Here is a 19,982-nt window from a genome sequence, read left to right as displayed (position 1 = left end):
GCTGTAGAGATGTACAGCATGGAACCAGACCCTTCAGTCCAACTCATCCATGACGACCATTATTCCTGATGAAGGGCTTTTGCCCGAAACGTCGATTTCGCTGCTCGTTGGATGCTGCCTGAACTGCTGTGCTCTTCCAGCACCACTAATCCAGTATTTGGTTTTCAGCATCTGCAGTCATTGTTTTTACCATGACGACCAGATAGCCTAACCCAATCTAGTCCCATTTGCCAGCACTTGGCCCAGGTCCCTCTAAACCTTTCCTATTCATATACCCATCCAAATGTTATTTAAATGTTGTATTTGTCCCAGCCTCCACCACTTCCTCTGGCAGCTCATTTCATACACACAGCACCGTCTGTGTGAAAAAGTTGTCCCTCAGGTCCTTTTTAATTATTTTCCCTTTGACCTTAAAACTCTGCCCTCAAGCTTCGGATTCCCCCTCCCGAGGGAAAGGACTTTGCCTATTTAGCCTATCCATGCCCCTCATGATATTACAGACCTCTGGAAGGTCACCCTTCAGCTTCCGATGCTCCAGGGAAAATAACCCCAGCTTATTCAGCCTTTCAATATAGCAACATCCTTATAAACTTTTTCTGAACCCTTTTGAGTTTCACAACATCCTTCCTACAGCAGGGAGACCAGAATTACATGCAGTACTCCAAAAGTGGCCTAACCAATGTCCTGCACAGCTGCTACATGACCTCCCAACTCCTATACTCAATGCATTAACCAATAAAGACAAGCGGATCAAATACCTGCTTTACTATCCTGTCGACCTGCAGCTCCACTTTTAAGGAACTGTGAACCTGCACTCCAAGGTCTCTTTGTTCAGCAAAACTCCTCAGGAGCTTACCATTAAGAGTGTAAGTTCTGCCTTGACTTGCCTTTCCAAAATGCAGCACCTCACATTTGTCTAAATTAAACTCCATCTGCCACTCCTCAGCCCACTGGCCCATCTGATCAAGATCCTGTTGCACTCTGAGGTAACCTTCTTTGCTGTCCACATTTTGGTGACATCTGCAAATGTACCAACCATACCTCCTATTTTCACATCCAAATCACTTTTATAAATGATGACCCAGCACTGAATCTCTGAGTGAAGAAATTTATCCTCAATTGATCCGAAATGGTTGAGCCCATATCTTGAGGCTGTGACCCCTTGTTCACAACAGCTTTGCATCTGGTTTTTCCATTTCTGCCAGAAAGAAAATCTGGGTTTCAGTGAGATCCCCTCCATCTCCTGAACCCTAGTGAATCTAGGCTTATACCCAATCTTTCTTCATATGACAATCCTACCAGCACAGGAACCAGCATATCCTTGCTTAGGTAAGGAGACCAGACTGCACACAATAATCCAGGTGTGTTCTCACTGAGGCGCTATGAGCTACAGACTTCTGTGGACCTGTCCCCAAATCCTCTTTGTCTAATGCCTGAGTCTGGCCTTGCAGTCTCTGTGTGTCACTGTGCGCAGCACGACTCGAGTCACTGAGAGTGAAAGCATGGGTCAAAACTATGGGTGACATCCTTCATCAGTATCAGAGCGGTAAAGTGAATAGACAATTTCACCTTTGTAGCTGCATCAGCAAGTGTTACAATCTCACAGATCATTTCATCTTTAAAATTAAACCATTCCGAAGCTATAATCAGGGCATTATCTGGACCGTTAAAGGGCAGATTTAAAAAAAACATTTACTCGAAGCAATGCTGAAGTGAGAGAGGGGTATACAGTGGCTGAGATGATGAAAAATCTCTCCTCGTGTGCCACAACAAAACTTTCTGACTATTGTCGTGATCCATCGATATTAATGCAATGCTGTTCATGTCACAAAACATCTCTACACACTTCATAGGAGTATTATAGCACTGCCTTTGACACTGAGCCACATTAGGGGGGCTTTACAGCCAGATCACCAAATGTTTCGCCAAAGAAGCAAACTTCAAGATGTGCCTTAAAAGAGGTATAGAGACGTACGAATGGGCAGAATGAATATGCTAGGGAATCGAGAGCTTAAGGTCCAGACAGCAGAAGGCACTACCCTCCCATCCAATGGCAATTGAGCCACTCAAGTGGACAATTAGGCACATTTCCCACTGTCTGGCTTTTTCCCAACTACTCCAGGTGGCATGGAAAGATCACCTGGTGAACCTCGGTGACTTTCTGGAAGGTTCCTCCAACTCACCTCTCCACAAGGCACTTCCCCTTGTAGTAATAGCCGCTTCTTCTGTGCTCAATGCAAAGACAGCCCACCCCCTCCCCATGGGATTGCTAATGTTAGTGAGTTGCTGGCTGTCCAAATGACGTCCAACTTGCAGGTGCCGCTATTCCATGTATCTGCTGTCCTTGTCCTTATAGATAGAAGTGGTGATATGTTTGAAAGGAGTTATCTAGGGATCTTTAGTGAATTTCTGCCATGCATCATGTAGAAATCACACACTGCTGGAACTGAGCATCGGTGATGAAAGGACCGGAGGTCTGTGAATATTTAAAATATTTAGAAGTATTTTAAGTTTTTAAATATGTAAAATTAAGCTGTTGTGGAGCTTCCTGTCGGGGACAGTTGGTGGTGTGCCTACCTTCTAGAACCTTCAACATGCTGGAGGTGTGGCTTAGCAAATTGATTTAATTTTAAAATAATCTTAAAAGGTCTGTAACATAGCTAAGATGCCCCTACCTCTGGGACAGAAGTTCCAGGTTCAGGTTTCACATATCCAAAGACATTGATTGATTCTAAACTACTAACAAGTTCCAATTTCTACCTAGGAGGGGCTGACGTGTGCAAGGGAAAAGTATTCTGTACTTCTGCTGTCTGAGCCAGTGTGGATAAACGCTCAGTTTCTGCTTCTTTCTTCACCAGACTGCAAGATCATATGATACAGGAGCAGAAGTAGACCATTTGGCCCATCGAGTCTGCTCTGCCATTTGATCAAGGCTGGTATATTTCTCAACTCCATTCTCCTGCCTTCCCACCATCACCCTTGATCCCTTTAACCAATCAACAACCTATCTCTGTCTTAAATACACTCAATGACTTGGCCTCCACAGCCCTCTGCACCTCTGGCCAAGGAAGTTCCTCCTCATCTCAGTTCTAAAAGGTCGTCCCTTCATTCTAAGGCCGTGCCCTCGGCCCCTAGTCTCTCCTATTAGTGGAAACATCTTCTCCATGTCTACTCTATACAGGCCTCTCAATATTCTGGAAGTTTCAATCAGATCTCACCTCCACCACCACCCCCCCCTCCCCCCCACCCCCCCAACTCCCCCCCCCCAACCCCCCCCCAAAACTGGCATCTGACTAAACTCAATCAAATACAGGCCCAGAGTCCTCAAACGCTCCTCGTATGACAAGCCATTTGTCACCAGAATTATTTTTGTAAACCTCTCCTAGAGCCCCTCTAATGCCAGTACTGACTTCCTTTGACATGGGGCCCAAAACTACTCACAATGCTAATGACACATAGTTATCAACTGAACAGGGCTGCCCTTGCAACAAAGATGCTTGTTTTTAATTCATTCACAGCACATGAACATCACTGGCAAGACCTGCATTTCTTGCCCATCTCCAATTGCCCAGAGGGCAGTTAAGAATCAACCACATTGCTGTGGGCCTGGAGTCACATGTAGGCCTGAACAGGTAAGGATGACAGTTTCCTTCCCTAAAGAACGTTAGTGAACCAGATGGGTTTTTCCAACAATCGATTCACAGCCATCATTAGATTCTTAATTCCAGATATTTATTAAATTCAAATTACATCACCTGCCACAAGAGGATTTGAACCCAGGTCCCCAGAATGTTATCTGGATCTACAGTGCAGTAAAAATACCACCTGGCCATTGCTTTCCCACATGAAAACTGTTACTACAAGGTGAACACTGTAGATGCATTAAGAGAATGATAGCAAGGCATGTGTGGCAGAACAGATGTTAAAGAATTGGAGAAAGCTTAAGTAAAGCATCAGGGCTAGCAGAGAACAGATGGGCTGAATGATAATACCATGTAATTCTCAGTACCCAGATTTATAACATATCCCTTTTTGTTTGTCCCTGGATTTTGGTTCTGCTGGAGCTTGTTAAAAATGTAACGTTCTCCCTGGCTCACCTCACAGGAGCAGTGGTGGGCATAACATGCGAAAAGAAAATTTCCCTCAGCTCCACTATCTTTCTGACAGATAATACATTGCGTGGCTGAGGAGAAAAAGTACAAAAGACGACTCATGAACTCGGGAGGGTTAGTGGCAAAGCCAGCTTTAGCACATTAATAATTTTCAAGCTAGAGGTTCATTTGTCAAGATAAAGTGGGCCTGTCAAGGTTTCCGGGCTGCTGATAACTCTTTCTACAAGGAGAAAGTGAGGACTGCAGATGCTGGAGTTCAGAGCTGAAAATGTTTTGCTGGAAAAGCGCAGCAGGTCAGGCAGCTTCCAAGGAGCAGGAGGATCGACGTTTCGGGCATGAGCCCTTCTTCAGGAATGAGGAACGTCATTCCTGAAGAAGGGCTCATGCCCGAAACGTCGATTCTCCTGCTCCTTGGATGCTGCCTGACCTGCTGCGCATTTCCAGCAACACATTTTAAACTCTTTCTACAAGGAAAGTTCTGTGCTGGAAATGTAAATCCATGGTGAAGAAAACTGTGCCCAGCAAGTAAGGAAAAAAAACCCACTATTCCCGCTTGACTGAGCTTCCACATGACCTTTCTTTTCCAGACACCCAAGACTGTCTAATCTAAATGGGCTTGCCTTCTTCAGGCTGCTTATACCTGACTTGATCCAGTTTTCATGGGTGGGGTAATTGACATAACAGAGATAACAGGGATTGGAAGAATTAAGGAAATGTTTCTGGACCAGCATGGATACAATGGGCCGAAGGGCCTATTGTTATGCTGTAAATCTCTATGACTATATAGCTGAGTTCAAGGTAGAATGGGTGGCATGGTGGCTCAGTGGTTAGCACTACTACCTCACAACACCAGGGACCCAGGTTCAATTCCCACCTCAGGGAACTGTCTAGGTCATTCTCCCCATGAGGGCATTTCCCCTGTGACTGTGTGGGTTACCTCTGTGTGCTCTGGCTTCTCTCACAATCCAAAGATATGCAGGCTAGGTGAATTGACCATGTTAAATTGCCCACAGTGTTAGGCATGAGTCAGGGGTGAATATAGGGTAGGGGAACAAGTCTGAGTGGGTTACTCTTTGGAGGGTTGGTGACTTGTTGGGCCAAAAGACCTGTTTCCATACCATAGCGAATCTAATCTAGAAACCACTAGAGCTACCTGCAAATCAGGCTGGGAAAGTGACCTAAATGAAATACTTTTTCCTGGTTCAGAGTGCCTGCTCCAGCTCACTCAAAGTCTTGGCCTTGACCCATTACCTTGAGCTACAATCAGCAACTATCCCAAAGTAGCAATTTTGAATCAATGCAATATTTGTTGAGAATGTCCTGCAAAGTGAAACATCATCAGCAACGGTGGTCCCTTGCAGATGGAGATGACTCTCTTCTCCTCTCAGGGTGAGCCTATAGGTGGCTGTACAGACCAACGTGACTACTGCAGGCTGGGGGCAGATGGTGGTCATGGGAAGGGGTGGGTGGGGTTTCTCTCGCTCTTTTCGCCCGGCTTCTGCTGTTTCCCGACGGCAAGTCTCGAGGTGCTCAACTTCACTTTGGACGGACTTGGGCCAGTGATTCCCAGGTGTTTGTGGGAATGCCACACTCTGCCAGGGAGGCCTTAAGGGTATCACTGAAACACTTCCTCTGTCCACCTGGGGTTCGCCTGCCGTTTCGGAGCTGGGAGCACCTGCTTGGGGAATCTCGTGTCGGTCATGGGGACAAAACAAAATTAAATGTGAAAAGGATCACTGCAGGGGGTGAGCAGGAGCAGACCTTCCAAGGTTTGGTTGCCTCAGGTTAGCCTTCAGGCTGGTCCATGGCTGTCGGTTACAATACACCCTCAACCTCAACCTTTCTTTTCGCTGCATTTTGACACTAACCCTCCTTTAGTACAGTCCTTACTCAGACATACAGTGTGTTTTCAGAAAGCTAATGGAGTTGAGGGGAATGATCTCATGCATCGTGCTGACCTTGTGCTTTCGAGATGAGCTAAGGAGAATGCTACATTCTAAAAAAAAATGAGTGTATGTTAAATCTAAGATATACAAAACGACAGGTGCTAAAGAACAAAGAACAATACAGCACAAGAACAGGCCCTTCGGCCCTCCAAGCCTGTGCTGACACATTTTGCCCTTCCACACTAAAACTGTCTTCACTTGCAGGATCCGTATCCCTCTATTCCCTTCATAGTCATGTATTGATTCAGGTGTTTCTTGAATGCTGCTAAAGAACAAGTTCCAATGGTCATCATTAGTCCCTTAATTCCAGATTTGTATAACTTGAATCCAGGTCCCCAGAACATTACCTGGGGCTTTGGATTAATAGTTCAGAATGTGTTGCTGGAAAAATACAGCAGGTCAGGCAGCATCAAAGGAGCAGGAAAATCGACGTTTCAGGCCGGAGCACTCGAAATGTCGATTTTCCTGATCCTCAGATGCTGCCTGACCTGCTGTGCGTTTCCAGCAACACACTCTCAATTCTGATCTCCAGCATCTGCAGACCTCACTGTCTCCGCTTTGGAATAATAGCCTAACCATTGTACAACTAGGCTATTAGAAAAAAGTGGGGATTGCAGATGCTGGAGATCAGAGTTGGGTGTGAGGTGCTGGAAAAGCACAGCTGGTCAGGCAGCATCCAAGGAACAGGACAGTCGATGTTTCAAGCATAAGCCCTTCATCGGGATTCCTACGCCAGTATTTAAGCTTCATTCAAGTTTCCTCCCATTCCTTCTTAAGCCCATCCCATCAACATATTATTTTATTTGTTTCTATTGCATGTGTTTCTCTAACTTTTCTTTAAATGAATCAGTGGTACTCACTTCAACTTCTCCATAGCAACATGGATGCAATGGAAACCATTCCTGGTGAGTTTTAATATCCAACAAAAGGTTTGAATAAGATTTATATCTTTTGTGTACCCATTAGTTTGATGTGAAATGAGATATGGGATTTAAAACCTTTCCATACTTAGTGAGTGATGCTTCCTTAAAATAAATGAGCCAGAGTTCCCTGCTCCTGTGCTCTCAAACTTGCCCATGGGTGAAGAATCATAGGCTAATGACAGTACAGAGAATCCTCCCCACCAACTCCCCCAAACCGCTGCTGATCCATTGAGGCTTTTAAAGGAAAAGGAGTCATTTTTTATTAAGTCGTGAGTTATGAGTGTCACAGACTAGGCAGTATTTATTGCACATCCCTCAATGCCCAGGAAAAGGAAATGGTGTGTAGCCTGAGAGTCATAGACTTGTACAGCACAGAAACAGACCCTTTGGTCCAACTTGTCCCCACCAACCAGATATCCTCAATTAATCTCGTCCCATTTGCAAGCATTTAGCCCATATCTCTCAATCCTTCCTATTCATACACCCACCTAGATTACTTTTAAATGTTGTAATTGTACCAGCCTCCATCAATTCCGATAGCAGCTCATTTCATCCACGCACCACCCTCTGTGGGAATAAGTTGCCCTTTAGGTCCCTTTTGAATCTTTCCCCTCTCATCTTAAACCTATGCCCTCTAGTTAAGTAATGTATGCCCAGGGAAAAGACCTTGTCTATTTATCCTATCCACACCCTTCATGATTTTATAAACCTCAACCCTTGCAAGTTTAACAACATATTTCCTATAGCAGGGAGACAGGAATTGAACTGCTACAGTCCTTAGGATGTAGGGACACCCACAGTGCTCTTTCGAAAGGGATTCCAGAATGTCAATCCAATGGCAGTGAAGGAATGGCGATAATATTTCCAAGTCTAGATAGTGTGTGGTTCAGAGGGGAACTTGCAGGTGCTGGTGTTTCTGGAGTGAGGTAGGCAGGGAAAGTTATTTGAGGAAGAGACTTCCAGAGAGTGATTATTTGGTCAAGAATTTTCAAACTGATAGAGAACCTAAGGGTTACTATGACTGGATTGGATTCCATTATCATAATGTCATTCCACAGTTTAATTCACATACTTCAAGACTCTCTGAAGTGGGAGTATGAATTCCAATAAAGAACATAAATGCTGGAAAAACCCAGCTGGTCTAAAACATTTGAGGAGCCATAAACAAAGTTAGAGAGGAGAACCACATAAACATCATATTATACTCAAAGCAGAATTAGTTATTCTTTCTCCATGGGTGCTATTCAATCAGCTGGGTGTCTCCAACATTTTCTGTTTTAATTTCAGATCCCCAGAGCTCAGGAAAGAGAAGCATTAGCTGCCAAATAAAACCCTTCATATTTTAATATGAAGAATGTAAGATAGGGATGAGTGGTTGATTCTGAATTTTAAAAAAAACTTCTAAGCATCTATTGCAGACTTTGTTGAATTCATTCACTGCATTCACATTAATTCAACTGCATAATCCCTTGTAAAAGTAAGCATCTCATTCAAGAGCTTAAGAGTTTTAAAAAACAAAGTAATGGAATTCATGAAAGTAAAGTAATGTAAATCCTGGAGTTTTGAAATTAACAGTTATCTGTTCTCTTCCTAAATTAGTTTATGTACCTGTCAATTTTCTTTCCCACCTATCCACTCCTCCCTCTCCACCGACAAATCACAATCACCACCCCTACCTGCACTGACCTATCACTATTCCACATACCTTCTCCCCAGCCCCACCCCCAACATTTATCTCTCATCCCACTTCCTCCTCGACATTCCTGATGAAGGGCCTATGCCTGAAACGTTGACTCTACTGATCCTCGGATGCTGCCTGACTGGCTGTGCTTTTCTAGCGCCACACTTTTTGACCCTACCACATTACAGCCAAAGACAGAGAGAGAGAGAGAGAGAGAGTGTGTGTGTGTGTCTGTGGGTTTATTTTTCAGGTGTGTGTGTATGTGTGTGTGTACAAGTGGGTGGGGGAGTGTTTGTCTGTGTGTGTGGCAGAGTAGTATTCAGGAGCAATTGTCCCATCAAGAAGAGAGTGTGTTGTATCAAGCTCTATTCACTTTGTTTTCAGATTAGATTACTTACAGTGTGGAAACAGGCCCTTTCGGCCCAACAAGTCCACACCGACCCGCTGAAGCGCAACCCACCCCCCTAGATTCCGCCCCTTCACCTAGCACTACGGGCAATTTAGCACGGCCAATTCACCTAACCTGCACATTTTTGGACTGTGGGAGGAAACCGGAGCACCCGGAGGAAACCCACGCAGACACGGGGAGAATGTGCAAACTCCACACAGTCAGTCGCCTGAGGCGGGAATTGAACCCAGGTCTCTGGTGCTGTGAGGCAGCAGTGCTAACCACAGTGCCACCGTGCCGCCCTTGAGAGCGGACTGGTGAACTCATTGGCAAACTGCAACTTTAAAGCCCCACCTCATCAGAAGTTACTGGCCATGAATGCTGGCAGGTTCTTCGTTCCACAGTTTGATGCTGGAGGGTTAGTCTTGGGGAGGTGGGGGAGTTTCAGTCAGCTCAGTTGGCTGGGTGGCTGATTTGTGATGCAGAGTGATGCCAACAGCACGGCCTCCATTCTCGCATCAGCTGAGATTGCCATAAAAGACTCTCCTCCTCAATCTTCCCAGCCCTCAGTGTTGTCTCTCTAATGAGACAGCAGCTATCTGGTCTGGTAGATTTATGAGGTAAAAACAATGACTGTAGATGCTGGAAACCAGATTCTGGATTTGTGGTGCTGGAAGAGTACAGCAGTGCAGGCAGCATCCAAGGAGCTTCGAAATCGACGTTTCAGGCAAAAGCCCTTCATCAGGAATAAAGGCAGAGAGCCTGAAGCGTGGAGAGATAAGCTAGAGGAGGGTGGGGTGGGGAGAAAGTTGAAGTGTTCCTAGGCAGAAGATGAGGCGTTCTTCCTCCAGGCGTCTGGTGGTGAGGGAGCAGCAGTGAAGAAGGCCCAGGACCTGATGTGGTCTCCTCTACATTGGGGAGACTGGGCGCCTCCTACCAGAGCGCTTTAGGAACATCTCCGAGACACCCGCACCAATCAACCACACCGCCCCATGGCCCAACATTTCAACTCCCCCTCCCAGTCTGCCGAGGACATGGAGGTCCTGGGCCTCCTTCACCGCCGCTCCCTCACCACCAGATGCCTGGAGGAAGAATGCCTCATCTTCTGCCTCAGAACACTTCAACCCCAGGGCATCAATGTGGACTTCAACAGTTTCCTCATTTCCCCTACCCCCACCTCACTCTAGTTCCAAAGTTCCAGCTCAGCACTGTCCCCATGACTTGTCCGGACTTGTCCTACCTGCCTATCTCCTTTCCCACCTATCCACTCCACCCTCTCCTCCCTGACCTTTCACCTTCATCCTCTCCCCCACTCACCCATTTTACTCTATGCTACTTTCTCCCCACCCCTACCCTCCTCGAGCTCATCTCTCCACGCTTCAGGCTCTCTGCCTTTATTCCTGATGAAGGTCTTTTGCGCGAAACATCGATTTTGCTGCTCCTTGGATGCTGTCTGAACTGCTGTGCTCTTCCAGCACCACTAATCCAGAATCTGGTAGAATTATGGCAACTTTACTTTGAGGGATTCAATGACCAGTATTTTTCTTTGGCATCATGAGGTAGGGGGGTGCTGCAGTGAGAGAAATGCGAGTGAAGTTGGAGGTAAGGTCTGGGGGGAATTAAACAAATTGGCATTCAGAGCCATCGCTTCCCTGGGTTGGCCCCAGACTGAGGACCCCACAAATCATAGAATCCCAACAGTGCTGAAACAGGCCCTTCAGCCCAACAAGTCCACGATCCTCTGAAGAATTCCTACCCAAAACCTTTCCCTTACCCTGTTTCTCTACATTAACCCCTCACGAACACATCCATGAACACTATGAGCAAATTTAGCATGGACAATTCAATAGACAATAAACAACAGGTGCAGGATTAGGCCTTCTGCCCTTCGAGCCTGCACCACCATTCATTATGATCATGGCTGATCATCCTTAATCAGTATCCTGTTCCTGCCTTATCTCCATAACCCTTGATTCCACTATCCTTGAGAGCTCTATCCAACTCTTTCTTAAATGAATCCAGAGACTGGGCCTCCACTGGCCTCTGGGGCAGAGCATTCCACACAGCCACCACTGTCTGAGTGAAGAAATTTCTCCTCATCTCTGTCCTAAATGGCCTACCCCGTATTTTTAAGCTGTGTCCTCTGGTTCGGCACTCCCCCATCAGCGGAAACATGTTTCCTGCCTCCAGAGTGTCCAATCCTTTAATAATATTTTACGTCTCAATCAGATCCTCTCTCAGTCTTCTAAACTCAAGGGTATACAAGCCCAGTCGCTCCAGTCTTTCAGCATAAGGTAGTCCTGCTATTCCAGGAATTGACCTCGTGAACCTACTTCCTGAATAGCCAGAATGTGTTTCCTCAAATTTGGAGACCAGAACTGCACACAATACTCCAGATGTGGTCTCACCAGGGCCCTGTACAGCTGCAGAAGAACCTCTTTGCTTCTATACTCAATCCCTCTTGTTATGAAGGCCAGCATGCTATTAGCCTTCTTCACTACCTGCTGTACCTGCATGCTTACCTTCATTGACTGGTGTACAAGAACACCCAGATCTCTGTGTACTGCCCCTTTACCTAAATTGATTCCATTTAGGTAGTAATCTGCCTTCCTGTTCTTGCCACCAAAGTGGATAACCATACATTTATCCACATTAAATTGCATCTGCCATGCATCTGACCACTCAACTAACCTGTCCAGGTCACCCTGTAATCTCCTAACATCCTCCTCACATTTCACCCTGCCACCCAGCTTAGTACCATCAGCAAATTTGCTAATGTCATTACTAATACCATCTTCTATATCATTAATGTATCTTGTAAAAAGCTGTGGTCCTAGCACTGATCCCTGCGGTACCCCACTGGTCACTGCCTGCCATTCCGAAATGGAGCCGTTTATCACTACTCTTTGTTTCCTGTCAGCCAACCAACTTTCAATCCAAGTTAGTACTTTGCCCCCAATACCATGCGCCCTAATTTTGCTCACTAACCTCCTATGGGGGACTTTATCAAAAGCTTTCTGAAAGTCCAGGTACACTACATCTACTGGATCTCCCTAGTCCAGCTTCAGAGTTACATCCTCAATTCACCCAACGTACACGTCTTTGGATTATGGGAGGAAACCGGAGCACCCGGAGGGAATCCACACAGACACAGGGAGAACGTGCAAACTCCACACAGACAGTCGCCCAATGATGGAATTGAACCCAGGTCCCTGGCACTGTGAGGCAGCAGTGCTAATCACTGAGCCTCCATGCCACCCCTGTCCAGAAACCAACCACGTTTCTTGCTTGCAGGGAAAGGATGTAATTTGCATTTCATTTCATAATGGGCTGAATGGCTTACTTCTGCTCCTATGACATATGGTCTTATGGGCTTGTAGAAAGTTGAAGCCCTTAACTGTCTGTTTATTGACCATGAAAGAGCTTTGAATGTCTAGTACATCCAACAAATTCCCAATGGCACCTTTCACCCAGCACTTTGTGAGGTGATGCAAAGGTTGGGGGAGCTGGGGGTGGCGGGGGAACTGCCTCTCCAGGGGCAATGCACCCAATGACTCGCCCTTCTCACCACCTCTGAGGGGGGAAAAGTTGCTCCTGGTATCTGATAGGATCTCTCCCCATTCCACAAGTGTGAGACAGAGGAATGGGAAACTAGACCTGGGTACATGCTTATACAAAGGAGACTAAAATGGGATGAGGAAGGAGTTGCCTAAGGTAGACTCAGAACAATGACTATGTGGTGGAACTTTTGAAGAACAGTGGAGGACATTCACAGCAATTGTTTTTCCACTGGCCAGTGAAACTAAAACCAGGGGGCACAGCCTCAAGTAAGGGGGGAGGGGGGGGGTGCAGATTCAGGACTGAGTTGAGGAGGAATGTCTTCATCCAAAGGGTTGTGAATCTGTGGAATTCCCTGCTCAGTGAAGCAGTTGAGGCTACCTCGTTGAATGTTCTTCAGGCAAAGATAGATAGATTTTGAATATTAAAGGAATTAAGGGTTACGGTGAACGGGTGGGTAAGTTGAGAGGTCAGCCATGTTCTTATTGAATGGCGGAGCAGGCTCGATGGGCCAGATGGCTTACTCCTGCTCCTATTTCTTATGCTCTTATGTTCTTACGTTCGTACATCTAGGACATTAACATAGTGTACATTTCCTCCAATTAATAAGAAACTAAAGCAGTGCAGATAGTCACTATTGAAATGTAGCTGACCTGTTTTGTACCATACTCATCAGCATCCAGTCAGCAGGATACACATTCTTGCTAATCAGGTCTTTGAACATGATGAAGGTCTCCATCAGAAAGTCCTGTGAACACAGAGATCAGAGTCAGATACATGAGGACAGGTCTACATTACTTAACAATTCGACAAGTCAGTCTTTTCAGTGAAGTGTTTTAACTCAATAATACATTGAATGAATCACTGGAACAATACTTCTCCAATATCTCAAACAATTAAATTCAGCATCAGGAGGAAATGAGACCAAAGGGGTAACATCGAACTCATGTGGTAGAGTGTGGCTCCCTGTATCAAGTGAGAGAGTTTCCAGTGGGCATAGAGTTACACTTGTTTGCAAAAAGGGAAAATAAGGACAAATTTCTTCACACAAATAATGAAGTTTTTTTTTGATTAGATTAGATTCCCTACAGTGTGGAAACAGGCCTTTTGGCCCAACAAGTCCACACTAACCCTCCGAAAAGTAACCCACTCAGACCCATTTCCCTCTGACTGACGCACCTAACACTACGGGCAATTTAGAATGGGCTATTCACCTGACCTGCACATCTTTGGACTGTGGAAGGAAACCGGAGCACCAGGAGAAAAACCACGCAGACAAGGGGAGAATGTGCAAACTCCACACAGACAGTCGCCCAAGGTTGGAATCGAACCTTGGTCCCTGGCACTGTTAGGCAGCAGTGCTCACCACTGAGCTACCGTGCTGCCACACATAAAATCATTTCAATAACAACTTAGATTAGATTCCTTACAGTACGGAAACACACTGACCGTCCAAAGAGTAACCCACCCAGACCCATTCCCCTACCGTACATTTACCTTGACTTAACCCTATGGGCAATTTAACACGGCCAATTCACCTGAGCTGCACATCAGAGGAAACCCACACAGACACAGAGACAATGTGCAAACTCCACACAGTCAGTTGCCTGAGGCGGGAATCAAACCTGGGTCCCTGGCACCTGTGAGGCAGCAGTGCTAACCACTGAGCCACTGTGCATCCCCTGAAGAAACCTGCACAGACTCAGGGAAAATGTGCAAACTCCACACAGTCAGTCACCCGAGTCAGGAATTGAACCTGGCTCCTGGCACTATGAGGTAACAGTGCTAACCACTGAGCCACTGCGCCACCCCTGGAGATCTGGAGCACACTACCTGAAGTGTGAGTAGAATCAAGTTCCACAACAAGGCAACTGGATGTGTCCTTGAGGAGGAACAATCTGCAGGATTATCCAGGAAAAGGTCAGTATTTGGGAACCAGCCAAAGCAGATTCTTTCAAAGGACCATCATAGACCCAATGGGCTGAATGGCCTATTCCCATATACTTACAGGGATTGACAAGGTAGATGCAGGAAGAATCTTTCCCCTGGTTAGTGGGGCTGGGGATCAATCTTAGAATAGGAGACTTAGGACTAAAATGAGAAGGATTTCTTTTCGCTCAGATGGTGGTGAATCTTTGGAATTCTCCAGCCCAGAGGACCGTGGGTTCAATGCAGACAATGACAGGGATTTTTAATTATGTGTATGTCTTGGCTAGGCCAATATTTACTGCCCATCCCCAGTTGCCCTCAGCATAGTAAAGAGTCAACCACATTGCCATGGTCTGGAATCACATGTAGGTCAGACCTGGTAAGGATGACATATTTTCTTCCCTGAAGGGCATTAGTGAATGAGATGTGTCCTTTCAACAATTAATAATGGTTACATTGTCACCATTAGGTCAGCTTTTTAATTTGAGATTTATTCTTAATTAAGTTCAAAACTCACTTGCCTTTATTGGTCAGTGCATTGAGTACAGGAGTTGAGGAGGTCATGATGCGGCTGTACAGGACATTGGTTTGGCCACTTTTGGAATATTGCATGCAGTTCTGCTCTCCCTACCATAGGAGTGAGGTTGTGAAACTTGAAAGGGTGTAGAAAACATTTATCAGGATTTTGCCAGGGTTGGAGGGTTTGAGCTACAGGGAGAGGCTGAACAGGCTGGGGCTATTTTCTCTGAAGTGTCAGAGGCTGAGGGGTGACAGTAAAATCATGGGGAGCATAAATCGGGTGAATAGACAAGGCCTTTTCTGGCAGGAGGGAACATATTTCCGTTGATGGGGGAATGCCGAACCAGAGGACACAACTTAAAAATACGGGGTAGACCATTTAGGACAGAGATGAGGAGAAATTACTTCACCCAGAGAGTGGTGGCTGTGTGGAATGCTCTGCCCCAGAGGGCAGTGGAGGCCCAGTCTCTGGATTCATTTAAGAAAGAATTGGATAGAGCTCTTAAAGATAGTGGAGTCAAGGGGTATGGAGATAAGGCTGGAACAGGATACTGATTAGGAATGATCAGCCATGATCATATTGAATGGCGGTGCAGGCTCGAAGGGCAGAATGGCCTACTCCTGCATCTATTGTCTATTGTCTATTGTCTATTGTCTATTGTCTTTTCCCTGGGTTAGGCGAGTAATAACTAGAGGTCATATGTTTAAGATGAGAGGAGAAAATTTTAAAAGAGATCTAAGGGGCAACTTTTTCACACAGAGGGTGGTGCGTGTCTGCAATGAGTTGCCAGAGGAAGTGGTGGAGGCTGGTACAATAACAACATTTAAAATGTATGAGGATGGGTACATGGATAGGAATGGTTCAGAGGGACATAGGCCAAATGCTGGCAAATGGGATGAGGTTAGGTTAGGATGTCTGGTCAGCATGGACAAGTTGGACTGAAGAGTCTGTTTCCACGCTGGACATCTCTATGACTCTATGACTATGTAAAAGTAGGATTTGAACTCATGTCACCAGAGCACTAGAAACAGAATCAGAAATTGCTGGAAAAACTCAGCAAGTCTGGCAGCATCTGTGGAGAGAGAAACAGAGTTAATGTATCAGTACAGCAGCATCTGCAATTTTCTGTTTTGTTTACACCAGAACATTAGCTTCCAAATTAGGTCAGCAACAATCCCACTAGGGGCTACCTTCTCGAGTTAAAAGAACAAAGAACAAAGAAAATTTATAGCCCAGGAACAGGTCCTTTGGCCCTCCAAACCTGAGCCGATCCAAATCCACTGTCTAAATCTGTCGCCCAATTCCTAAGCATCTGTAGCCCTCTGCTCCCCACCTACTCATGCAACTGTGCAGACACATCTTAAATGGATCTACCGTGCCTGTCTCTGCTACCTCTGCTGGCAACCTGTTCCAGGCACCTGCCAGCCATGCCAATGGCCATTACATGCTGACTCTGGAGCTGCTGTGATTTGGACTGTGAAGCCTAAAGCACATTCAATAGTAAATTACAACGGGACTTGAAATGTATGCAGTTAAGTAGCAAATAAAAAGCATTGGATTCATTGCAAAATTGACACATTTCATAGAGCCAGCCCAGGCATGCTGGGCTGGAAAACCACATTGCATGTTGTATAAGGAGCTTAGTAAGCTCCTGCAGCCCACCTTGTCAATGGTCTGTACTGCTGCTCCTCAGCATCTGTGGGGGAGCGAGTGGATGTTTGTGGATGTGATGTCTTCAACTGTCCCACCTGTCCATTTTCCTTCCCACCCACTACTTTCCGCTCCTTCCCAGCTATCTTCACCCCCGCCCCATGCCACCTCTTTTTTATCTCTCAGCCCTCATCCCTACCCCTCACATTCCTGATAAAGGTCCTTTGCCCGGAACGTCGACTCTCCTGCTCCTCGGATGCTGCCTGACCTGTTGTGCTTTCCCAGCGCCACACTTTTTGACTCTGACTCTCCAGCATCTGCAGTCCTCACTTTCTCCTCCACATTTTTCGACTGCCAGGTAAGAAGGCTGTTATGGTCAGGTAGTTGTAATGTCTTTTGAGTGTTGTTGGAGTTACACTTAACCAGGTATGTATGCTATATTCCATCATAATCCTGATTTGTGCCTTTTAGATGGTTTGGGACTCAGGAAGTGAGTAACTCACTGCAGTATTCTTGTAGCCATTGCATTCATATGGCTATTGAAAGTTTAGTTTCTGGTCCATAGTTAATAATGGGTAAGTGTATGATGGTAATGCCACAGAATGTCAAGGGATAATGGTTAGATTCTCTCTCTTATTGGAGATGATGATGGAATGCAGGTTCATAGCTCCTTGAAAGTGGAGTTGCAAGTAGATAGGATAGTGAAGAAGGCATTTGGCATGCTTTCCTTTATTGGTCAGAGTATTGAGTACAGGAGTTGGGAGGTCATGTTGCGGCTGTGCAGGTCATTGGTTAAGCTACTTTTGCAGTATTGTGTGCAATTCTGGTCTCCTTCCTATCAGAAAGATTTTGTGAAACTTGAAAGGGTTCAGAAAAGATTTACATGGATGTTGCCAGGGTTGGAGGATTTGAGCTATAGGGAGAGGTTGAATAGGCTAGGGCTGTTTTCCCTGGAGCATCGGAGGCTGAGCAGTGGCCTTATAGAGATTTATAAAATTAGGACAGGCATGGACAGCGTAAATAGACAAAGTCTTTTCCCTGGGGTAGGGGAGTCCAAAACTAGAGGGCATAGGTTTAGGGTGAGAGGGGAAAGATTAAAAGAGACCTACGGGGCAACTTTTTCATGCAGAGGGTGGTACGTGTATGGAATGAGCTGCCAGACGGAGTGGTGGAGGCTGGTACAATTGCAACATTTAAAAGGCATCTGGATGGGTATATGAAAGTCGGTGGAGTTGTTGACAATGAGGAAGGATGTGTCAGGTTACAGCGGGATATAGATAAGCTGCAGAGCTGGGCAGAAAGGTGGCAAATGGAGTTCAATGTTGGTAAGTGTGAGGTGATTCACTTTGGTATGAGTAACAAAAAGATGGGGTACGGGGCTAATGGTCGGATACTTGATAGTATGGATGAGCAGAGGGATCTTGGTGTCCATGTACACAGATCTCTGAAAGTTGCCACCCTGGTAAATAGTGCAGTGAAGAAGGCATTTGGCGTACTGGCTTTTATTGGTAGGGTAATTGAGTTCCGGAGTCCTGAGGTCATGTTGCAGTTGTATAAGACTCTGGTGTGGCCGCATCTGGAGTATTGTGTGCAGTTTTGGTTGCCATACTATAGGAAGGATGTGGAGGCACTGGAACGGGTGCAGAAGAGGTTTACCAGGATGTTGCCTGGTATGGTAGGAAGATCGTATGAGGAAAGGCTGAGGCACTTGGGGCTGTTTTCATTGGAGAAAAGAAAGTTTAGGGGTGACTTGATAGAGGTGTACAAGATGATTAGGGGTTTAGATAGGGTTGACCATGAGACCCTTTTTCCACGTATGGAGTCAGCTATTACGAGGGGGCATAGCTTTAAATTAAGGGGTGGTAGGTATAGGACAGATGTTAGGGGTAGATTCTTTACTCAACGAGTCGTGAGTTCATGGAATGCCCTGCCAGTAGCAGTGGTGGACTATCCCTCTTTATGGGCATTTAAACGGGCATTGGGTAGGCATATGGAGGATAGTGGGCTAGTGTAGGTTAGGTGGGCTTGGATCGGCGTAACATCGAGGGCCAAAGGGCCTGTACTACGCTATATTTTTCTATGTTCTATGTTCTATGTTCGATGAATAGGAAGGGTTTGGAGGGATATGGGCCAGGTGCTGGCAGGTGGGATTAGATTGGGTTGGGATAGCTGGTCGGCACGGACGAGTTGGACTGAAGGATCTGTTTTCGTGCTGTACATCTCCTTGACTCTATGACTCAACGATCATTGGCTGGCAGTTTTCTGGCAAAAATGTTACTTGCCACTTTTTAGCCCAAGCCTGGATACTGTCCAGGTCTTGCTGCACTTGGATATGGACTGCTTCAGTATCTAAGAAACTACGTATGGTGCTGAACACTGTGTAAAGATAAGCAAACACAACCATTTCTGACCTGATGATAGAGGAAAGGTTATTGATGATACAACTGAAGATGGTTAGAACCAAAAACAGAAACCGCTGGAAAACCTCAGCAGGTCTGGCAGCATCTGTGGTAAGATGTCAGAGTTAACGTTTCAGGTCAACCTTGGAGAAGTTCTGCTCCTCTCTCCGATAACATTTCAATTCCAATCATTTTTCCTGTCTTGACACAAAATATTAACTCTGATTTCACTCCCCCCCCCTCCACATGCTGTCAGATCTGCTGAGTTTTTCCAGCAATTTCTGGTTTTGTTTCTGGTTCACAGCATCCACAGCTCTTTCAATTTTTATTTAGTATTTAACTCACTGCCACTACTCTTTTAGGCACGCCCACCTTGAAGAAGTTCTGCTCCTCTCTCTCTGATGGGATTTCCGTTCTAATCATTTTTCTTGTCCACCTACTGCACATAACCCTAGATTTTCCGAGCTACCATCAGTTCTGAAAAAGAGTCACTCAACCTGAAACGTTAACTCCGCTTTCTCTCCACAGGTGTTGCCAGACCTCCTGAGCTCTTCCAGCAATTTATGATTTTCAGTATCCACAGTCCTTTTGGTTTTATGAAGGGGGTTGGGCCTAGGACACTACACTGAGCAATTCCAGCAGAGTTGCCCTGGAACTGAGATGACTGACCTCCAACAACCTAAACAAGCTTTCTTTGTGGCAGGTACGATTCCAACCAGCAGAGACCTTTCCCCCTTAATTCCCACTGACTCGGTTTGCTAGGGCTCGCTCAGTCAAAGGTAATCTTGATGTCAACGGCTGTAACTCTGACCTGTCTTTTGTGGACAAAGGAGGTTGGATGCTGCTTGCTAATGATGACTAAGCAATGGGCAAATG

The 19,982-nt window shown here is 45.8% G+C and overlaps 1 protein-coding gene across 2 annotated transcripts in view; it reads right to left on the bottom strand.

The window, feature by feature from the left end:
* The window catches only part of LOC140481344 (dedicator of cytokinesis protein 2-like), a 1,260,160-nt gene that overhangs the window by 444,801 nt on the left and 795,377 nt on the right, over positions 1-19,982 (bottom strand). For both annotated transcript variants that reach the window (XM_072577382.1, XM_072577391.1), the window contains exon 29: positions 13,262-13,356. In XM_072577382.1, coding sequence (XP_072433483.1) covers positions 13,262-13,356 — 95 coding nt within the window. The remainder of the gene's footprint in view (positions 1-13,261; positions 13,357-19,982) is intronic.

The sequence above is a fragment of the Chiloscyllium punctatum genome, chromosome 1 (genome assembly GCF_047496795.1).
Source record: "Chiloscyllium punctatum isolate Juve2018m chromosome 1, sChiPun1.3, whole genome shotgun sequence".
In the NCBI taxonomy this organism is placed as follows: domain Eukaryota; kingdom Metazoa; phylum Chordata; class Chondrichthyes; order Orectolobiformes; family Hemiscylliidae; genus Chiloscyllium; species Chiloscyllium punctatum.
This window is presented reverse-complemented; position numbering and strand designations above follow the sequence as displayed.